This window comes from Neocloeon triangulifer, unplaced genomic scaffold, assembly GCF_031216515.1.
Source record: "Neocloeon triangulifer isolate White Clay Creek 2 clone unplaced genomic scaffold, ASM3121651v1 ptg000001l, whole genome shotgun sequence".
Lineage (NCBI taxonomy): Eukaryota > Metazoa > Arthropoda > Insecta > Ephemeroptera > Baetidae > Neocloeon > Neocloeon triangulifer.
In genome coordinates, this window is record NW_026775544.1 from 9518544 (window position 1) to 9538139 (window position 19596).

At 39.6% G+C, this 19596-nt stretch overlaps 3 protein-coding genes across 3 annotated transcripts; all 3 read left to right on the forward strand.

Annotated features, from left to right (window-relative positions):
• Positions 1-102: 102 nt before the first annotated feature.
• Positions 103-4435, forward strand: LOC132195430 (peroxisomal acyl-coenzyme A oxidase 3-like). Its single transcript, XM_059617415.1, has 13 exons — positions 103-559; positions 995-1167; positions 1218-1376; positions 1437-1583; positions 1777-2099; positions 2156-2271; positions 2328-2491; positions 2550-2672; positions 2870-2990; positions 3044-3289; positions 3349-3639; positions 3701-3855; positions 3908-4435. The coding sequence occupies exons 2-13, from the start codon at positions 1003-1005 to the stop codon at positions 4010-4012; spliced, it is 2115 nt and encodes a 704-aa protein (XP_059473398.1). The 5' UTR covers positions 103-559; positions 995-1002; the 3' UTR covers positions 4013-4435.
• Positions 4436-4777: 342 nt separating this feature from the next.
• On the forward strand, positions 4778-19219 carry LOC132205323 (maltase A3-like). The gene is made up of 9 exons (XM_059634302.1): positions 4778-4912; positions 5079-5215; positions 5271-5611; positions 6050-6417; positions 6766-6964; positions 18224-18479; positions 18546-18741; positions 18825-18971; positions 19037-19219. Exons 1-9 carry the CDS (start codon positions 4902-4904, stop codon positions 19098-19100), a joined length of 1719 nt encoding a protein of 572 aa, XP_059490285.1. The 5' UTR covers positions 4778-4901; the 3' UTR covers positions 19101-19219.
• LOC132205313 (uncharacterized) lies at positions 6996-14425 on the forward strand. Its single transcript, XM_059634289.1, has 2 exons — positions 6996-8277; positions 8410-14425. The coding sequence occupies exon 2, from the start codon at positions 9307-9309 to the stop codon at positions 11107-11109; it is 1803 nt and encodes a 600-aa protein (XP_059490272.1). The 5' UTR covers positions 6996-8277; positions 8410-9306; the 3' UTR covers positions 11110-14425.
• Positions 19220-19596: the final 377 nt, after the last annotated feature.

Genomic DNA, 19596 nt, shown 5'->3' on the forward strand with positions numbered 1-19596 from the left:
GCTGAGACGGTACAGTACAAAAAGCTCTGACCTGCTCATCGATAATTATTTGTTTTTTGCTCATTTGTGAAAGGGAATCTGTTGTGGAATTGAGAGGTCGAAAACTGACTCGTCTCTTTTCTACTGCAATGTTGCTTAATATCGCTTAATAATGAATTATGATACACACACACGACGACCTTTCATCGAATTGCCACGCCGCTATGGCGCGCAGCAGTGTCAAATTGATCAAAGAAGGGCGTGGTCATGGAGAAAATCGAAAATGGTGAGGAAGTGGGGCCGCGATTAGATAACAACTTGTTGTGCACGCAACTCGCGGGGTTTGTCTGCCCTTTTTGCACCGTCGGGCCTGGACAGAGCACCTAGGGCCAGCCGCACCCTGATTTTTCGGATGCGCCGCCCCTTCGAGTCGACTCCCGGCACAGGTGGTGGTCACGCAGGTCGGCGGTGCACGTGACTCTCACTCGACAGGGCCATCCTACCCACCCACACCGACAGATTCACGCTCTGCGGATTCGCGGCGCCGACCCGGCGACTCCACCGAAGGACTTGAAAGAAGGTTCGTCCTCGTGAGCCAATCGATGGGTTTCGACATTGTCATGTAGTTAAAGGGTTATATAATTGTATCAAATTGTATTAATTAAAATCGGCGGCCGGCGTTCTCACGCCTAAGCTGCAAGTCCGTGAACGTGACTTGAATAATATATGAATATTGTGGCAATTATCTATCGCCAAAAATTAAACTCGCCTTTTAAATCTATCGTGCCTCTTAATCTCTCATTTTTTTCTTTTTATCAGTAAAACCTAATCTAAATCTAAACTGTCTCCATGTAAAAACATGCATTATTTTTTTATCAGATTTATGACTAAATAAAAAGGGAAGGGTATATTATAATTAGTCATCGATTGCTCTCAACCATTTGCCCATATCAAAAAGGGTCGTGCCGGATCTTATCTTGCCAACAGGCGACTTTAATAATGATTTCGCGGCCAGTTTCAGTAATGGATCCCGAGGAAAAGCCGCCCCTCCGGCACCTGTCCGAGGAGGAAGTTGAAATTTTGCCAGATTTTCCACCCGGACCGCTCGATTCATACCGGAAGCAGGCCACCTTCGACTGGAAAAAGTTGCGATTGTTCATTGAAAATGAAGATCTGCTTAAATTTAAAGTAATTTGCCATTCTTCGAAGCAATTCAGTCAACTTAAAAATGATTGCAGATGTCGGTCTGGAAAACCATGGAGGCAGACCCCTTATTCGAGCAGCCGAATCAGTCGGTCAGCATAGACGAATTCCGCCGAGTGACAACAAACAGGGTGCATCGGATCAAGGATTACAACTTCCTGACCGAAGAAGTCATAATGACAGACCCGAGAAAGGTAGTTTTTTTCCGAATTCCGGCTTCCGTGGAGATTTATTTTGTCTCTATGTGTTTTCAGTACATTGTGCTGCTGGTGGCCCTGAATCACTACGATCCCTGCCTGATGATAAAGTATGTAGTGCCTTTCCAGTTTTTCCTGAGTTCCCTTAAAGGGCTAGGAACCAAGAAGCACATCAAGTTCATCAAAATGGCTGAAGACCGACAGGTAAATATTTATCCAAAATAAATCAAAAGAAACTTTATAAGATAGAAATCCATTGGTGAAAAAATAAATTTTTTTACAAATTTTGAAATAATTTTTTCACTTTGGAATAACAACATTAATTTATTAAGTGAGAGGAATTTCTAATTGAATTAAGAAAGTCTTCTTTTATTAATTTTTCTATCTATTTTCACAGCTGAATGGCTGTTTTGCAATGACAGAGGTGTCACACGGAACCAACACTAAAAAGCTTCGAACCACTGCCACTTACGATCCTGCCACTCAGGAGTTCGTCCTGCACACGCCAGATTTCGAAGCTGCAAAGTGCTGGGTGGGCAGTCTGGGTCAGTCTGCAACCCACGGCACCATTTTTGCCCAGCTGGTGACGCCTGATGGCGAGCACAAAGGCCTCCACGCTTTCCTCACCCCTATCAGAGACCCGAGGACCATGTTGCCCTACCCGGGGGTCATCGTCGGAGACATGGGCGAGAAAATCGGTCTCAACGCCATGGATAATGGGTACAGACCAAAGATAATAAAATTGAAGTTTTTTTTTAAATAAATTTTGTTTCCAGTTTTGTGATATTTGATAAATACCGCATTCCGAAAGACAATCTACTCGATCGGACGGGGACAATGACCGATGATGGAAAATACGTTTCTCCCTACAAAGATCCTAACAAGAGATTTGGTAAATTTTAAAATATTTTAATTTTTATGAATGGGATTAAGTGATTTGTAAATTAGGTGCTTCCTTGGGCAGTCTTATTGCTGGCCGGGTGGCCATTGTCAATTTTTGCACCAGCAACCTGCACAAGGCCATCGTCACAGCCATTCGGTACTCGGCCGTCAGAAAACAGTTTGGGCCCACAAACGAAGCTGAGCTGCCTGTCATTGAGTACCAGTTGCAGGTGAAGAGTAATTAAAAAACAACAAAAAATTTGGAAATTCAATTTTTTCTCATTTCAGCAATGGCGCCTTTTCCCTTACTTGAGTGCTTCTTTTGTGCTAACTGCCTTTGGAGATTTGGTATTGAAAGAGTATATGGACATGACCATTGCCCTCCTCATGGGGGAGGACAGGGAGAAGTTGGTGAGTTAAAAATTTCACGATTTAAATTATCTTCTAGGAATTCAGTAAGTCTCTTTTTTTTTTGAAAAAAAGGAACAAAAAAACAAATGAGGCAAATTTAATTATATTTTAATTAATCTTTTTGAAAGTAAAATTAATATTTTAGCTAGAGTATTAATATTCTTAATTGATTTCACTTTTTTTTTATTTGTGCATAGGCTGATGTCACGGTTGAGATGCACGCTCTCTTATCTTCAGCCAAGCCTCTGTGCAGTTGGCACACTCAGCATGGAATTCAGGAGTGTCGAGAGGCCTGCGGTGGCCACGGTTACCTCAAAGGTATACTTGAGTTAGATATATTAATTGACAAAATTAATTCAAATTGTATATAGCTGCCGGATTTGGCCAACTTCGCAATGACAACGATGCAAATTGCACTTACGAAGGGGACAACAACGTTTTGCTGCAGCAGACAAGCAACTGGCTGTTGCAGTTGTGGGCCGAGAAAAAGCGAAACGGCAAGAACCGGATTCAGTTCAGTTCGCCGCTGGGTTCGGTCCATTTTTTGCAAGACATCGACCGCGCCGAACAGCTCAGGTTCACGGCCAAATCTGTTCAGGACCTTCTCTGTCCAGAACGTAAATAAACTTTTAATCTTCAATTTGAATATTGAAATAATTGAGTCTTTGCGCTTTAGCTATTTTGGAAATGTACCAGTGGCTAATGTGCTACCTCTTGGGTAAAACCGAGGCACTTCTCAAGTCATACCAGGCTGAAGGAAAACATCCTTTTACTGCTCGAAATGAGTCTCAAGTATTCCACGCTCGCACCCTATCCTTGGCCTATATCGAGCACTACTGCCTCTTGCTCTTCTGGCGCCGAGTGAACGAACAGCCCCTCGAACCGTCTCTCTTCAATATTCTGGCCAAAATTTCAACTTTGTTTGGCCTTTGGAGTATTGAGCAACATTTGGCCACCTTGTATGAAGGTGAATTATTTAAAAACAAATTGAATAAATTGGATCTGAAATGATTATGTTTACATTCCAGGCGGTTTTGCTAAAGGTCCTGAGGCTGCCCAGTTGGTTCGGGAGGCAATTCTAGTTCTTTGCCGGGACCTGAAGGGAGAGGCTGTGGCTTTGGCAGATGCCTTGGCACCCCCTGATTTCATCCTCAACTCTGCTTTGGGTCATTCAGGAGGAGAGGTTAGTTCAGTCTTGAGATTTACAATCCTAGTTAATTGTCTTTTTTTTTTAGATTTACAAAAATCTGCAAGCAACCTTTTTCCAAAACGCCGGTGTGTTCGAGCGACCAAGCTGGTGGCAAGAAATGGTGCCGAAAATAGTCCGATCGAAGTTATAATTTTCCCTACTTGATTTCAATTTCTTGTTCAAAGTGGCCTTTCAACTTTCAAAATCCCTTTCCCGTCTTCTCTCAAACGTTATATATTTTTGGAACTTGTACCTCAATTACTTAAAATCAGATTCTGACTAAATGTGCATTTACTTAAGAATTAACTTTTTGTAAATGATTCAGGGACCATCTTTTGAAAATAATATTTTACAACGACAACAGTTTGATAATTTGGTACTCTAGTGAAATTTAATTTCAAGGTTTAGTCATTTTGCGCTTGTAAACCCAAAACCTGAAGGGTATTCTTTTAATGACTGTTGCTACGCTCTTCATTATTTTTGAATGTTCATCGATTTAGTTTAGATGGTCTAATTTTACCATTAGATCACAGTCTAATCAAAATGTTAATAAAAATACTCAAATTTAGTCAAATTTACCTTTGTTTCACTTTCACACTCAGACGACTGTCCTTATAAAAAAATCAGCTGCTGGAAATTTGCATAATTATAATAAAGCAGGTTAATTCTTGTAAAAGTTTGATACCAATATGCAACTTGATTATTTTGAAGCAAACTTTTGCTATGATTTTGATCTTCTGTTCTGAATTCATTTTCATCTCCTTTAAAATTACAATGAAATGAGATTGAAAGCGGTCGTTGTAAAATTTGACTTCTAAATCAAGAGCGTTGCGCAAGATATACAAATCGCCAAATTTGATCTGCACCTGACTCAACGTCTGAGATTATCGATTCAGATAAGACCTTGGGTAAACTTCTGAGATAATGATGAAGATTTTGAGTGGGTGATAAACAAACTTATGTAACGACTAGTGGTCTATTTATTTCACTGTAAAAGTTAAAAGTTGGCTATAGGTTCAAGAAGTGTAATAGCATTTAAAATGTTTCTCAAGTAAGTGTTTCAACAATGATGTCTGCGCAATAGACATTCGAATAATTTTCCTAATTTTCTAGTACGTTCACATAAGAGATAAAATAATCTTTCCTAATTATCAGAATCGTCCTCTTCAATAATATACATATACATGTATAAATTTGATTATTTATCTGCCTCAAAGATTGTTCCTGGCGAGCGTCCTCGCAGCATCAGTTTTTGGTCAAGATGATCCAAACTGGTACAAAACTGCCACTTACTATCAGGTGTATCCACGCTCGCTCAAGGACACAAATGGAGATGGCATTGGCGACCTTAAAGGTTTAATATTTGTTCGGATCAAAATCGCAAACTCAATTTTTAAATAAATAAAAAGGAATCACCCAGAGCATTCCCTTCATGAAATCGCTCGGTGTTGACTGCATTTGGCTGTCACCAATTTACAAATCGCCAATGAAGGACTTTGGCTACGACATCGCTGATTTCTATTCAATCGACCCGATTTTTGGAACTTGGGAAGACTTCGAGGAACTTCTGGCCACCATCAAAGCAGCCGGCTTGCGCCTGTTGATGGACCTCATCCCTAACCACACGAGCAACGAGCATGAGTGGTTCATCAAGTCGGTGCAGGGACAACAACCATACGCTGACTACTACGTGTGGAAACCGTCAAAAGGCATTGACGCAAACGGTTCTCAAATACCGCCGAACAACTGGGTAAGAATTTTCATACAAAAATTCATTCGCCAGATATATAGTCCAGTCTATTAAATATAATTAGTTACAACAGAATGAAATTTAAAAATTTACCATTTCAATAAAATAAAATTTTTTTAAATTATGATTAATTTAAATGCAAAATAAATTTTGATATTTCTGCTTAATATTTCTAGGAATAGATGAACTAGAAGTCTAACTGAAAATTTCTAAGTTTCATTATTAATTGCAATTAAAAAATTACCTCTTGTCCTCTGTTGTGAAATTGCTGAATAATTAGAATTTCTATATCAGCTTCTTTCAGAAAGAAAACTTTTATTGTAAATTGAATTATAGTCACGTAAAAAACACCGAAACCCCTGCAGCATTTGAGCGTAGGCAACCGGCTGGACACGCTTGCAAAGCCGGTGGCCTAATTAATGTCGTTTCCCTTCGCAGTTGAGCGCTTTCGCCGGATCCGCGTGGGAATGGCGCGAGGAACGGCAGATGTTCTACCTGCACCAGTTCACCGTGGAACAGCCCGACCTCGACTACCGCAGTCCCCTCGTTCTGGCCGAGATGCAGAACGTATTCCGCTTCTGGCTGCAGAAGGGCGTCGACGGCTTCCGCATCGACGCGCCTGCCCACATTTGGGAGCACGAGGACTTCCTCGACGAGCCGCCCTCCAACGACCCCAACTGTCCGGCCCCTGACCAGTTCTGCGCGCTCAACCACACGTACGTCAAGGACCAGGAACAGGTCTATGACATCTTGTACGCCTTCAGAACGGTTGTGGATGAGTTTGAGGCTTCCACAGGCGAAATCAAGTTAGTTTAAATTTGATAATAAATAATTTAAAAATCCCAAATTAAAGAAATAATAGTACTTTACCAAGAAATACATAATAATGTTAAATAACTGCTGGTTAATATTTACATTTTAGATTTTTAAGTAAAAAAAAAAATCAAACTCGACGTTGAAAGATCAAAATGTTGCGTAAAAAAATAAATTAATACATTTTTTTCATATAGTCTAATTTCTTATAATTGTTCAGACAGTTAAATAAAATGTATGGATTTTTATTTAAAAACAATAAAAAAGGCGGATTTTATGTTAAAAATTGTAAAGAAAATTGGTGTTGTGGAAAAAATTATTAAAATATTCCTATATTCTAGAGTTCTGATGAGCGAGGCATCAGGAGAGTTGGACTTGACCATGCGTTATTACGGCAACGAAACGCACAACATCATCCACTTCCCATTCAACTTCTACCTCATCTGGGAGATAAGCAACGCGACGGACGCGCGCGGCGTCGAGGCCGCCATCCGCCACTGGTTGGACGCGATGCCCGTCGGCCGCACTGCAAACTACGTCGTGAGTTGAGAAAAACACAATTTCGTACAATAAAATATTTTTTGGAAATTCCATTCAATAACACGAGTGGAAATTCATTCGCTGCTCTCGCTCAATGAAAATGCAATAATAAAAGGGGTTTGAGCGCGCGGCGGCTTTTGTGCATCAGGTGCTTTGATGCTGTTTTTCGAGTGCTCCTATGCATCATCTGCTCTTTTACAGTTAGCGCACAAAAGATGATTGTAACTGTTCATTTCGACGCATATACGGCCGAAATAACATTTTCCGACCAAAATTATTTACACACTTCGCGTGTGTGTTTGCGCGATCAATAACAGCAACTTAGGATGTTCGAGTGCTGTCGCTCTTTGTCACAGAAAAAGGATCCAAGTAGAAATAATCGCCGGGACCACAAAGGTGTAGCGGTTTTCCAGGTGATGAAAATGTCATTTATTTTGCAGCCGCGTAAAACCTGGGGATGTTTTGGGATATTTTTGAGGTGTTTGAAGGAAACAACTCTTAACTTGATCATTTTGGAGCGGAAAGAAATTTAAAAGTCTCCATTTGTAACATATAAATATCTTTTTATTTTTAAAATTATTACAGTTGAAGTGAAATTTTTGGGACACTAAAATAATGGCCTTATTGGTCATAAAGCAAAGAAAAAAATGTATCTTTACAATCAGCAAAAAACAAGTTTTCAAAGCATATGACTCAATAAACAGCATGATAGAGTTTTGATGTAAAATGAGTTTATTCACCACAGCTTCTTTGAAACTTTGATTGAGTATTAAGGCGAATATGAAAAATATATTAGCAGATTAAAATCTTTTAAATTTATATTTAGGAATCACTTCAAATCTAGCCTATTTAGGTATTTTTCTTTTTTGCTTCGTTAATCTTCTAAATTGTCTGAAGATTCAATTTCTCTCCAATAAAGATATAACGAATTTTAATTAATTTCCAAAATTAATATTAAATTCTCATGTGATATTATTTCCAATAATCCCTTCCTTTTCCTTTTACACAAATAATAAATAACGCGTGTGCGGCGAGCAAGTTAAAGAAGAGAGAGAGCGAGCGAGCAGCAGGCAGCGAGTGATAAGAACAATGAAGGTCATTGACTCCCTCCTTCGCTGCAGCCGGTCAAAGTGCAACGCTTGCCACCATACAGGTAAACCGGGGAAGAGCACGGCGCTCTTATGCGAATCAAATCAGTCGCCCAGCCAAATTCAACGGGGCCGCCTCGCGCCGTGGTACCGGCGAGGCGAGAGCTCAAACTTTCACCCTTTTGGGGGTGGATTTAATTTGCATCTGGTCTTTGGACCGACAGAGTAAGTTACTCTAAAATTCTTGGTTTAATCGGGCGATTAATAATCAAGAGCAACCTTCTGATTGCTCAAATCAAATTTCTTCGGGCAGGGTTTTATTCTTAAATTAAAGACTGGTTTGATTGCGCACCCTAGGTTTGCCCTGGTGGGCGGTCACCCCTGGACGGACTTGCTTCCTGAGTCCATGGCCGCCACCAGAGCCGTGTCCCTGGCGTCGTAAGGGACAGGCGGACAGGTCCCACGTCACCTTCGACCTGACCGCGTGGCTTCACCATCCAGCCACCCAGACCGGCAGCCATCGTGCCAATTCGATCGACTCGAGCAACAACTCGCCGCGACCATCACCTCCGATCACTGCACCATCAAGACAACGAACTCGATAAGTACAATTTGCGAGTGCAACTTCAGTGATAAAATACGAAACGCGTAAAAGGCCTATTTCAAAATATTTGTATATTAATTATGTGAAACACATTTTCCTTACCTAATCCATATTACCTCATTTGAATATCACATTTTTTCCTATTTCAAAATAACCAAAACTTTCATTAAAATTTAATCAAAAAATAATAAGTTTCAAATTGAGTTTTTCCTAAAATTAAATTATCTGCATTTTATTTGTGTGCTTTCAACCCTCTCACAAGTTTAAAAAAAAGGTCTACCTGCACCTTGAGATAAGAAGCCGAGGTTAAAATAAATAACGGATTAAAGTTAACTTTTTAATCGTTATAAATGGCGCCCAACTAAATATAAAACTGTGAGAGAGAAAAATTTTGGTGCAAAATTTTAAGCGTGCGTCCTGTGCTCGTCGATCAATTTTTAGAATTCTGTGCATTCACTCTTGGTGTGCATTTTTGCAGCGTACTCTGCATATTTTCTCATCTGCCAATGCGAGAACGAATTTCCACACTCTAGTGAGAGTAGTGCGATCAGAGAAGCAAATTTTTTGTTGAATTTTGTTGTTCTCTTTATTTTTTCAAGTTACGTTTGTTTTTGTGAGTTACATTTTAGTGTGTTAAAAGTAAATTCCAAATGGAGTCGTTAAAGATAGAATGGGACCGTCTGTCCAAAGAGGATTGCGAGGCAGAGGCCGCCGTGAGGAATATCACGGGCGAGAACCTCTCGGCCATCAGAAAGAATTTGAAAGATGCCCTTGAGCTGGAGGCACAAAAGGAGGCCGAGCCACCTCCGCTATTGACTGATCCAGAACAAATTGACGCGGAATTAAAAGTAATTGTTGACCGCGCCGTGGAGCTCAGAGAAGCGATTAAGCTATGTTGCTCAAATAAAAACGCGACGGAGGCGCGAAAAATAAAGACGCTTATTGCTTGGTTGGGACTTCGTCTAAAGAGAGTCACGATTTACGACGAAGCCACTGCCAAACGACATGATTCTTTAGTGACATATTTTGAGCAGTGTGTTGATTGGCTAAAAAAAGGCGTTCCGGACGAACCTGAACCTAAAGTAGTGTTAGAAAAAGAAAAATTGGACCAATCATTTTCCTTGCTGGACCAATTGTCCAACGACCCTCTGTTGGAGGACAATTTGGACCAAGTTCAGCCGGCCGGAAACGCAAACACACAAAAATCGCCAAATGTTGATTTTCCAACAAATCAGTCAATGTTTCCATTTTGTTACGTGCCCATGTCATTTAACCAAACAACGCGTAATTTTACCCCAGTTGATGCGCAAAATAGTGCACAGTTCATGCCATTTTCTCAGCCTGTACGTTCAAATGTCCGAGTGATCTACACAAAAGACTGGAAATTGCAATTTACTGGAGAGCCTTCCAGTAAATTGTCACTTGCAGTATTTTTGCGTGACGTTGGACTAAAAAGACAGGAGAGCAATTTGTCAGGAACAGAGTTTTGGGCCTCAGCGCACAACTTGTTTGATGGCCAGGCAAAAACATGGTTTTTGAATAATAGACACAAGTGGAACTCATGGGCGGAATTTGTGCCACATTTCATTTGCAATTTTAGACCTCCCAATTACGAGGAAAGGTTATGGGAGCAGCTCAGGCAAAGACGGCAGGGTCGTGATGAAAGATTAAACATTTATTGTTCGGAAATGGAAAATTCCTTTGCACTGCTCGGGAATCCTCCTTCTGAGCAGGAAAGATTGTCTTTCATTAAAGCCCGGCTTGCGCCCTTCTGGCTATTAAATTTGCCTCTGGACAGAATTTATTCCATTGATTCACTCGTCGCCGAAGGTCTCAGACTCGAGGCAGTAAAATGTTTAGTTGACGAGTATACAGATCCCACTGCTCCATCCAATCCAGTTGAAAAAGACTTGGTGTACAAATCAATTAATGATGGAAAAAAGGGTGCTGGCGGCCCTTCAAAAACGTGTGTAGCAGGAATTTGTTGTGGCGCGGCGAGTACTGGGTCGTTTTGTTGTGCGGCGCGTGCTGCTGGTGTGCAGAGCGCGTCGGGCAATTCGCAGGCGACGAATACTGTGCCGCCGCAACAAAATTCAAACCGTGGAAAAGGTAATTGGAGAAATTATTCCCGTGGCGGGCGACAGACTCACGGTGCTCACACGAATAATCAAAATACAAGCGCGCCTTCACAGACAAATAACGCATCGGCGGCGAAAATGTGCTGGAATTGTTTCCAACAAGGGCACAGTTTCAGGCAATGTTCGCAGCCTAAGAGGGGTTTGTTCTGTTGGGGTTGCGGCAAAGATGGGGTGGCGCGCGCCAATTGCAGCAAAGAATCATGCCGGCGAGCAAAAAACTCGCGCGGGGCCGCTGCGTCTGGAGCGTCGCGTGGCACGCCCAAAACAAATCAAACCGTTCCGCAAAGTGCTGGAAGCGGCACGTCAACAAATTAAGACTTGATATCGTGCGGAAAAGACTTGGCGGCATTTTACTAAAATGTAAACAGGAGCAGAATGAGGAGCGAAATGATGATTGCGAACAAATTAGCGATGACGATCGTTTGTTTTTGAAAGTTAAAATTTTGGATGTTCCAATCATTGCTTTGCTAGACTCAGGCGCATCTGTTTGTGTTTTAGGCGGAGAAGGAAATGATCTGATTAAAGACTTAAATTTAAAAATTCAGCCTTGCAAAGTAAAAAACGTCGAGCTCGCAGATCATTCTTCCCAACCCGTTCTTGGAGAGTTAGATTTGGCAATTACTATAGGAAAAGAAAATTTTGTTGTAAAAACTCTCGTAGTGCCAGCCATTAAAACAAGTCTAATTCTCGGTCTAAATTTTTGGCATGATACAAAATTCATACCTGATGTGTCAAAGGGCGAATATTATTTTGGCACGAAGACCTCTAATTCATTTTCGAAAAATCCCGTGGTGAGCGAGATTAAAGTGTTAGTGACGGACACGCAGCGAGCGTCGTTCGACCAGTTCATAAAAGGGGTGAAAAATGATTTCCCTGATGAACTTGGTAGGTGCAATTTTTTAAGCCACCACATAGCGACGGGAAATGCACAGCCTGTCAAAACCAAACAGTATTACATTCCCCCAAAACAGTTAGAAATTATGCAAAAAGAGGTAGATAAAATGTTAGCGCTTGGCGTTATTGAACCGTGCATAAGCCCTTGGTCTTCTCCAGTATTTTTAGTGCGTGATCCTAATGGAAAGAAAGATCCGCGTTTTGTAATTGATATGAGAGAAGTAAATAAAGTGACCGAAAGTGACGCCTACGCAGTTCCGTTGATGGCAAATATTATTGACAGTTTAGGCGATGTTAAATTTATCTCCACAATAGATTTGAAAAAGAGTTATTGGCAAGTTGGTTTAGACGACGAAAGTAAGCCAAAGACTGCTTTTTTCGTACCAGGAAGAGGTCAATTGCAATTTAAAGTTATTCCTTTCGGCGCGAAAAATTCAGGTCCAGGTTTTATACGAGTCATCGACCGAATTATTTTTAACTCTTGGATAAGGAAATACGTTCATGTCTATATTGATGATTGTTTCATTGGCACGCCTACACTTGAATTGCATATTAGAGTTCTCACCGAATTTTTTCGACTTTTAAAAGAGGCCAATTTAACCCCAAATTGGGAAAAATGTAAATTTTTGCGACAGTCGATTAAAATTCTCGGCTATGTTTTGGATGAGAACGGACTGCGCACAGACCCAGAAAAAGTGTCTGCCATTCTGAATTTAGCACGACCTCAGAATGAAAAGGACGTCAAAAGTTACGTCGGAGTTCTTTCATATTACCGCAGACTTTTCCCAAACTTGAGCACAATTTTGGAGCCCATAATAAAATTAACCAGAAAGAAAAACAAATTCATTTGGAGTGAGGAGCAAGAAGACGCGTGGATTAAATCTAAAAATATTCTTGCCTCTGATCTCGTTGTGCGGCTCCCAGATTTCTCAAAAACATTTATTTTGTCAACAGACGCATCTGATTATGGGATTTCAGGAGTTTTGTCCCAAATATTTGAAGATGGCGAGCGACCAATATTTTACGTCAGCCGCTTATTAACTGAGCCAGAAAAGAATTATCCAACTATGCAGAAAGAAGCTCTAGCAGTTATTTGGTCCATTGAAAAGTTGGAAGGGTATTTGTCGTATAGTAAATTTGTGCTCGTAACGGATAACAAACCCTTAAAATTTATTCAAGATCTCAAAAAACCTAAAGGTCGACTGCCCTGCAAGAAAATTTCCCAGTAAAACTCGAGAAAAACTCGAGTTTCCCAGCCGAGAAACTAGTTTTTAAAACCCGGGTTTAACTCGAGTTCAACGAGTCGGTGAAAACTGGGTTAAAACTGGGTTTACCCATTTCTGGGAAATGTTGGACGAATTTTTTTTTAATATAATTTTTATTTTGGATTATTGTACAAGACAGAAATGGTTACTTTTTAATTAAGTATTCTCTTAATGTAACACAAACTTAACTTTAAATTTGCAGTTTAGATCATAGATGGCCGCCTGATCAGACTCACTTTCACGGCTGTGTATTGTCCAATCACAATAGGAATATGAGCACTCAAATCTTAAGAATTCACATTTCATTCAAATTATGCAGTGCAGAGGCTTTCTTTTGATCTTCAGGTTGATTGTTGTGGGTCTATGGTTCAATCCTAAGCAGACGAGTTTTTGAAAGTTCTCCCTGAGAGTGGCCAGAGAAGCAGTGAAGTGTCAGTGGAAATTCCCAAGACATGCCAAGGTCCTCATCACTGTGCCAAGGTCCTTATCACTCTTGTTGCAATTCTAAAACAATTAGGCAATCAAATTTGGTTGATATTATAAGAAAATATTTTATACCTGCAGTATACACTTTCGTCCAGGTGCTTTGATGCCGACATCTCCCTGAGCGTGGCCAGAGAAGCAGTGAAGTGTGTCAGTGGAAATTCCCAAGACATGCCAAGGTCCTCATCACTGTGCCAAGGTCCTTATCACTTTTGTTGCAATTCTAAAACAATTAGGCCATCAAATTTGGTTGATATTATAAGAAAATATTTCATACCTGCAGTATACACTGTCGTCCAGGTGCTTTGATGATGACATTGCAAAATGGAGTTCTTCGGCAGTTGAGTGATGGTAGGCAAATTGCCTGCCAAAGGAGGTCCTTGGTGAGGGAGAAGGTCACGTCAATTTAGCATGCTTGTGTAGATGCCGTTCTGCATGTCTCAGTCCATTTGGGTAGTTTCACCTTCAGGCGAATTCCGCCCACGGGGTGCTCAAAAGAGTGGCCGAGCCGTCATGGTTGATGGCCATGGCAATCTGGGGCCAGTAGAGAAATTAATCAATTATGTTTTACAAAAAAATTGCATTGTGACAATTTGAAAAATTCATTTCTGGTTTTTTTTTTTTTTATTAAAATAACTATGGAGTTTAAAAATTTAAACATCAACAATTTTAAAATAATTTAAATAATCTTAATAATTTTAAATATTTTGAGTGATATTGAGCTAATTACCTTAGAATTAACGCAACTCCTCTATGGATTTAGAGAACCCAAAGACTCTTCATTTGCACCATTTTCACTAGGGTTGATCTGAAAGAATTGAAATTAATTTACAAAAGAAATAAATAATACTATCAACAAAATTCACAAAGCTCTCCGTAATCCCTAATGATATATAATATTCTTTGTTTTAAGTTAAATATAATTTGATACAAAATTTAATTTAAATTTATTATTTAGTCAACGTAACTCAAATCAATTTAAATAGTAGTTTCAGTTCAATATGGTTGTTTTAGTATGGCTTATTAAATCTTACATAAGTTTTAATAATTTTTTATACTTTTTTCAATTAAATAATTAAGTATTTTCATTATTTTAATAATTTATTTACAATTTTATAAATTTCATTTCCAATTAATTTATATACACTATAGTAAGATATAATACGATTATGTCAAAATTGATCATTTTCAAGTGTTTATTTGGAAAGAAACTTAAAGAGAGAATAAGATATTTTAATTAATGATATCCAAATCATGTAAATTAAAAGTACACAAAATAAAAATATTTCAAATAAATTAAAATGAAATTGATATAAATTTAAATTAATGTATTTTTTTAACTAACAAATTTAATAAAAAAAAACAAAGATTATGTAACTATACATATATTTATACTTTGAGCTGAAACTATTATTTAAATACATTTTCAAAGAGCTGAGAATAATTCTTCTCTCCTTCGAAAATCGCGCGTCGAACCACTGAGGCAAAAAATAAAAATGGCGATAGGGTGACTCGGACACCGCATTTTAATCACAAAATCGCTGTTCAGAACGACATATTGGCTGTTGCACCCGCAGAATTCGACTATCAGCGCGACCTAATTTGCGAAAATTCAAAAAATTTTGGGGGAAAGGCCCTTAAAAACGCATTATAATGATAAATGTGCATATGGCGCAAAACGCCGCACGAGATTACACGGCGCGCAATTAAGATCTCGTGTTTTCAGAAATTCTGTACGAGAATTATGAAAAATTACTCTTACCTCTGAAACTTGATTTGTTGCTGAAGCGAAATCAAAAGTCCAAAGAAAGATTTAAGTTCGAAATGCGGCTCAAATTGTCACTAAATGTACGCCGCACGTAACCCACGCTGTTGTTTTCACTCGCCTGCCTCGTAAATAAAGATGGCCGCGCAGCCGTGCAGTGCGCATATTCAGGTGCGCACCTAGATGGCGCGAGCGCGCTCGCGAGCCAGACGAAGGAGAGGAGAGAGGTGAATGAAAAATCACAAGTGCTGGGTTAAAAACTCGGGAAAAACCCGAGTTTTTTACGGGTTTTTGTGCGATAAGTAAACTGGGTTTCTAAATTATAAATCTTGGTTGTGATGTTCGTTGTCTTCATTTCAATATAAATTTTGATATAAAAACGAATAGTATTATTAGTTTTAAGACTGGTAAAAAACTGGGAATCTCGAGTTGGTTCTTGCAGGGTGGCCAATTGGAAGTTTAAACTGCAGCAATACGATTTTGACATCGTGCATAAACCAGGTCGATTAAATGTAGTTCCGGACGTTTTGTCTAGATCATTTGCAGAAAATGTAAAAGTGGCGCAAATTAATATAAAAGCACCAATTCGAGACACATGGTATATTAATTTGATGGCAAAAGTTAAGCAGAGTCCAGATAAATTTCCTTTATTTAAAGTGGTTCAAAATAAATTGTACAAAATTGTTAAGTCTTGGAATCCACTTGAAGACTCATGTTATAAACTGGTAGTGCCAAAAGATTCACGCCAAATGATTATGCATAAAATGCACAGCACACCCGAAGCCGGACACTTTGGATTTTTTAAGACATTTAATCGCATCTCAGAGCAATATTATTGGCCGAAAATGCGGGCTGACATATCAAAGTTTGTAGGAAATTGCCGGCAATGTTTAGAGCAAAAGCCTAGTCAAGCTGCTACGGCAGGATTGATGAATTCGCGAGTCGTAGATCATCCTTGGCAAGTCGTTTGTACGGACATTGTTGGTGAGTTTCCCAGGAGTACTCAAGGATTTAAATATGTTTTAGCTCTTGTTGATTTTTTTTCAAAGTTTGTAATGCTGTTTCCATTAAAAGACGCTGACGCAAAATCAGTTTGCAAGTCAATTGAGTCAGCCATTCAGCAATACGGTGCTCCTGAACTTTTGGTTCAAGATAATGCAAAAATCTACCACAGTAATTTATTCAAAAATATGGCAAGAAAATACAATGTAGGGTTGCAATACACACCTCGTTATCATGCCCAAGCTAATCCAACAGAAAGAGTTAATAGAGTTTTTGAAACAGTAATGCGATGTTTTATTACGGACAATCAAAAAGAGTGGAGTTGTAATTTGCCTCAAATCGCTTTTGCAATGAACTCCGCAGTCCATGAGACAACACGCTATTCTCCATTTTTTCTTTTCTTGGGCAGACAACCCACATTTGATGGCTCTGATTCAATTAAAGAAAATGATTTTTCAACGCCAGATCAAGTAGAAAAATACGTTGCGCGTTTTCCAAAATTGGAAAAAATTTACGAACTTGTAAAATTAAAAATGCTTGAGTCAGCCAAAAAGAATAAATCTTACTATGATTTGCGCAGGAGACCTAATGAGTTGAAAATAGGAGATATGGCCATGAAGCGCAATTTCGCTTTGTCAAACAAAGGCGCTGGAATCTCCGCCAAATTATTACCATTTTTTGTTGGTCCATTTCTGCTTCAAAGAGAAGTCGCAGATAATATTTTTTTGTTAGTTGATCCCTCAGATCATTCAAAGATTATTGGAGAATTTCATGTCAAAGATTTGAAAAAAGTTAAGCCGCCATAATAATTTTTCCTCCGTAAAAATTATTCTTTTGGGGCGGGGAGTATAACGAATTTTAATTAATTTCCAAAATTAATATTAAATTCTCATGTGATATTATTTCCAATAATCCCTTCCTTTTCCTTTTACACAAATAATAAATAACGCGTGTGCGGCGAGCAAGTTAAAGAAGAGAGAGAGCGAGCGAGCAGCAGGCAGCGAGTGATAAGAACAATGAAGGTCATTGACTCCCTCCTTCGCTGCAGCCGGTCAAAGTGCAACGCTTGCCACCATACAGGTAAACCGGGGAAGAGCACGGCGCTCTTATGCGAATCAAATCAGTCGCCCAGCCAAATTCAACGGGGCCGCCTCGCGCCGTGGTACCGGCGAGGCGAGAGCTCAAACTTTCACCCTTTTGGGGGTGGATTTAATTTGCATCTGGTCTTTGGACCGACAGAGTAAGTTACTCTAAAATTCTTGGTTTAATCGGGCGATTAATAATCAAGAGCAACCTTCTGATTGCTCAAATCAAATTTCTTCGGGCAGGGTTTTATTCTTAAATTAAAGACTGGTTTGATTGCGCACCCTAGGTTTGCCCTGGTGGGCGGTCACCCCTGGACGGACTTGCTTCCTGAGTCCATGGCCGCCACCAGAGCCGTGTCCCTGGCGTCGTAAGGGACAGGCGGACAGGTCCCACGTCACCTTCGACCTGACCGCGTGGCTTCACCATCCAGCCACCCAGACCGGCAGCCATCGTGCCAATTCGATCGACTCGAGCAACAACTCGCCGCGACCATCACCTCCGATCACTGCACCATCAAGACAACGAACTCGATAAGTACAATTTGCGAGTGCAACTTCAGTGATAAAATACGAAACGCGTAAAAGGCCTATTTCAAAATATTTGTATATTAATTATGTGAAACACATTTTCCTTACCTAATCCATATTACCTCATTTGAATATCACATTTTTTCCTATTTCAAAATAACCAAAACTTTCATTAAAATTTAATCAAAAAATAATAAGTTTCAAATTGAGTTTTTCCTAAAATTAAATTATCTGCATTTTATTTGTGTGCTTTCAACCCTCTCACAAGTTTAAAAAAAAGGTCTACCTGCACCTTGAGATAAGAAGCCGAGGTTAAAATAAATAACGGATTAAAGTTAACTTTTTAATCGTTATAAAGATTTATTTATCAAGATCTAAAAGATTAATTATCTTGATTTTGTATATAGTTGGGAAACCACGACAATGGTCGTTTGGCTTCAAGAGTGGGCGCAGATTTCGCGATGACCAACCAAATGATCGCCTTCTTGCTCCCGGGTGCGATGATTTCCTACATGGGCGAAGAAATCAACATGGAAAACACGTTCATCACGTGGGCGCAAACGCAAGATCCGCAGGGCTGCAACGCCGGTCCTGATCTCTACCAGCGCTTTTCCAGAGACCCCCAACGCACGCCCTTCCAGTGGGACGATTCAAACTTCGCAGGTTGATTATTTATTATTTAAATCGAAAAAAAAAATATCAAAGGTTTTTATTTTTAAAATTAAATAGGTTTTACAAATGGTTCAAATACGTGGTTGCCTGTGAACGAAAACTACTTGCAAGTCAACGTGGCCGCCCAGCAGGCTGCCCTGTACAGTCCACTCAAGATTTACCAAAGATTGGCAGAGGCCAGAAAATCGGCCGCCGTCAAAAATGGTTCTTTTGACCTCAGAGTTGTCAATGACGATGTTATTGCGTTTACAAGGTTGTTAATAATTTATTTAAAAATTTAATTATATCAATTAATATTATTGTTTTAATTAAATAATCAAACTGGTGATATTTTAGAGTGCTGACAGGTGAAATTAATTTCTTGGTTGTGGCCAACACAGCTTATGAGGCCAGGACAGTCAACGTGGACGCAACGTTCTTTCCCTTATTACCTATTAAGGCAACGGTTTTCACTGCGAGCGTCGATTCGCCAATTCAGCAAGGGTATACTAATAATACTAAAATATTGAGCAAAGTTTCATGAGAATTAATTTTTATTTTTTTTCCAGTGATTCCGTTTTCACCTCGGTAATTGATTTGGCTCCCCGAGGAGGCGTCGTTTTGACTTTTTGAAAGGCAGCTTATGATTAATATGAATGTTTGCTAATAAAAAAATCAATTGGCGATTTAAATTGTGCATAATTATATCTAGATATGAAATAAAAAATCAATTATGACACAATTTTAGTTTGGAAATGTAGATACTTGAAGTACCGCCATGTTCAAAGAGTTGTTTGCGTTTCTGATTTTCTAAGTGATTTCTGTGGAGGAGAGACAAACAGAACTGGGCAAATAATAATCTTGCTTTTGCCGGCTTTTCAAAATAAAACTGACAATTTGCGCTATGGGGAAGGATTGAGAGATGGGCTGCTGTGCTGGTCACTCCTGTACATGTCATCTTATTTTTCGGCCGCAGGTGATCTCCCCGTGCGTGCGGTCCTTTTAGCCACCGACAAAACACACAAACAAGAGGAGACATTTTTCACCACCTGCCCCTTCATATTTCATAAAAATACATAAACGCATCAGCTTGAAAAAAGATGAGAATGTCCAGCTTCGCTCGCAACTC

What these genes read in the sequence shown, in the direction of transcription:
- LOC132195430 (XM_059617415.1), top strand. Translation starts at nt 1,003, where the DNA reads ATGGATCCCGAGGAAAAGCCGCCCCTCCGGCACCTGTCCGAGGAGGAA. An exon ending in TCATTGAGTACCAGTTGCAG is followed by an intron (nt 2,492 to 2,549) that starts GTGAAGAGTAAT and finishes TTCTCATTTCAG; the next exon opens with CAATGGCGCCTTTTCCCTTA. An exon ending in GGACCTTCTCTGTCCAGAAC is followed by an intron (nt 3,290 to 3,348) that starts GTAAATAAACTT and finishes TTTGCGCTTTAG; the next exon opens with CTATTTTGGAAATGTACCAG.
- LOC132205323 (XM_059634302.1), top strand. An exon ending in GCTTCCACAGGCGAAATCAA is followed by an intron (nt 6,418 to 6,765) that starts GTTAGTTTAAAT and finishes CCTATATTCTAG; the next exon opens with AGTTCTGATGAGCGAGGCAT. An exon ending in GATTCGCCAATTCAGCAAGG is followed by an intron (nt 18,972 to 19,036) that starts GTATACTAATAA and finishes TTTTTTTTCCAG; the next exon opens with TGATTCCGTTTTCACCTCGG.
- LOC132205313 (XM_059634289.1), top strand. Translation starts at nt 9,307, where the DNA reads ATGGAGTCGTTAAAGATAGAATGGGACCGTCTGTCCAAAGAGGATTGC.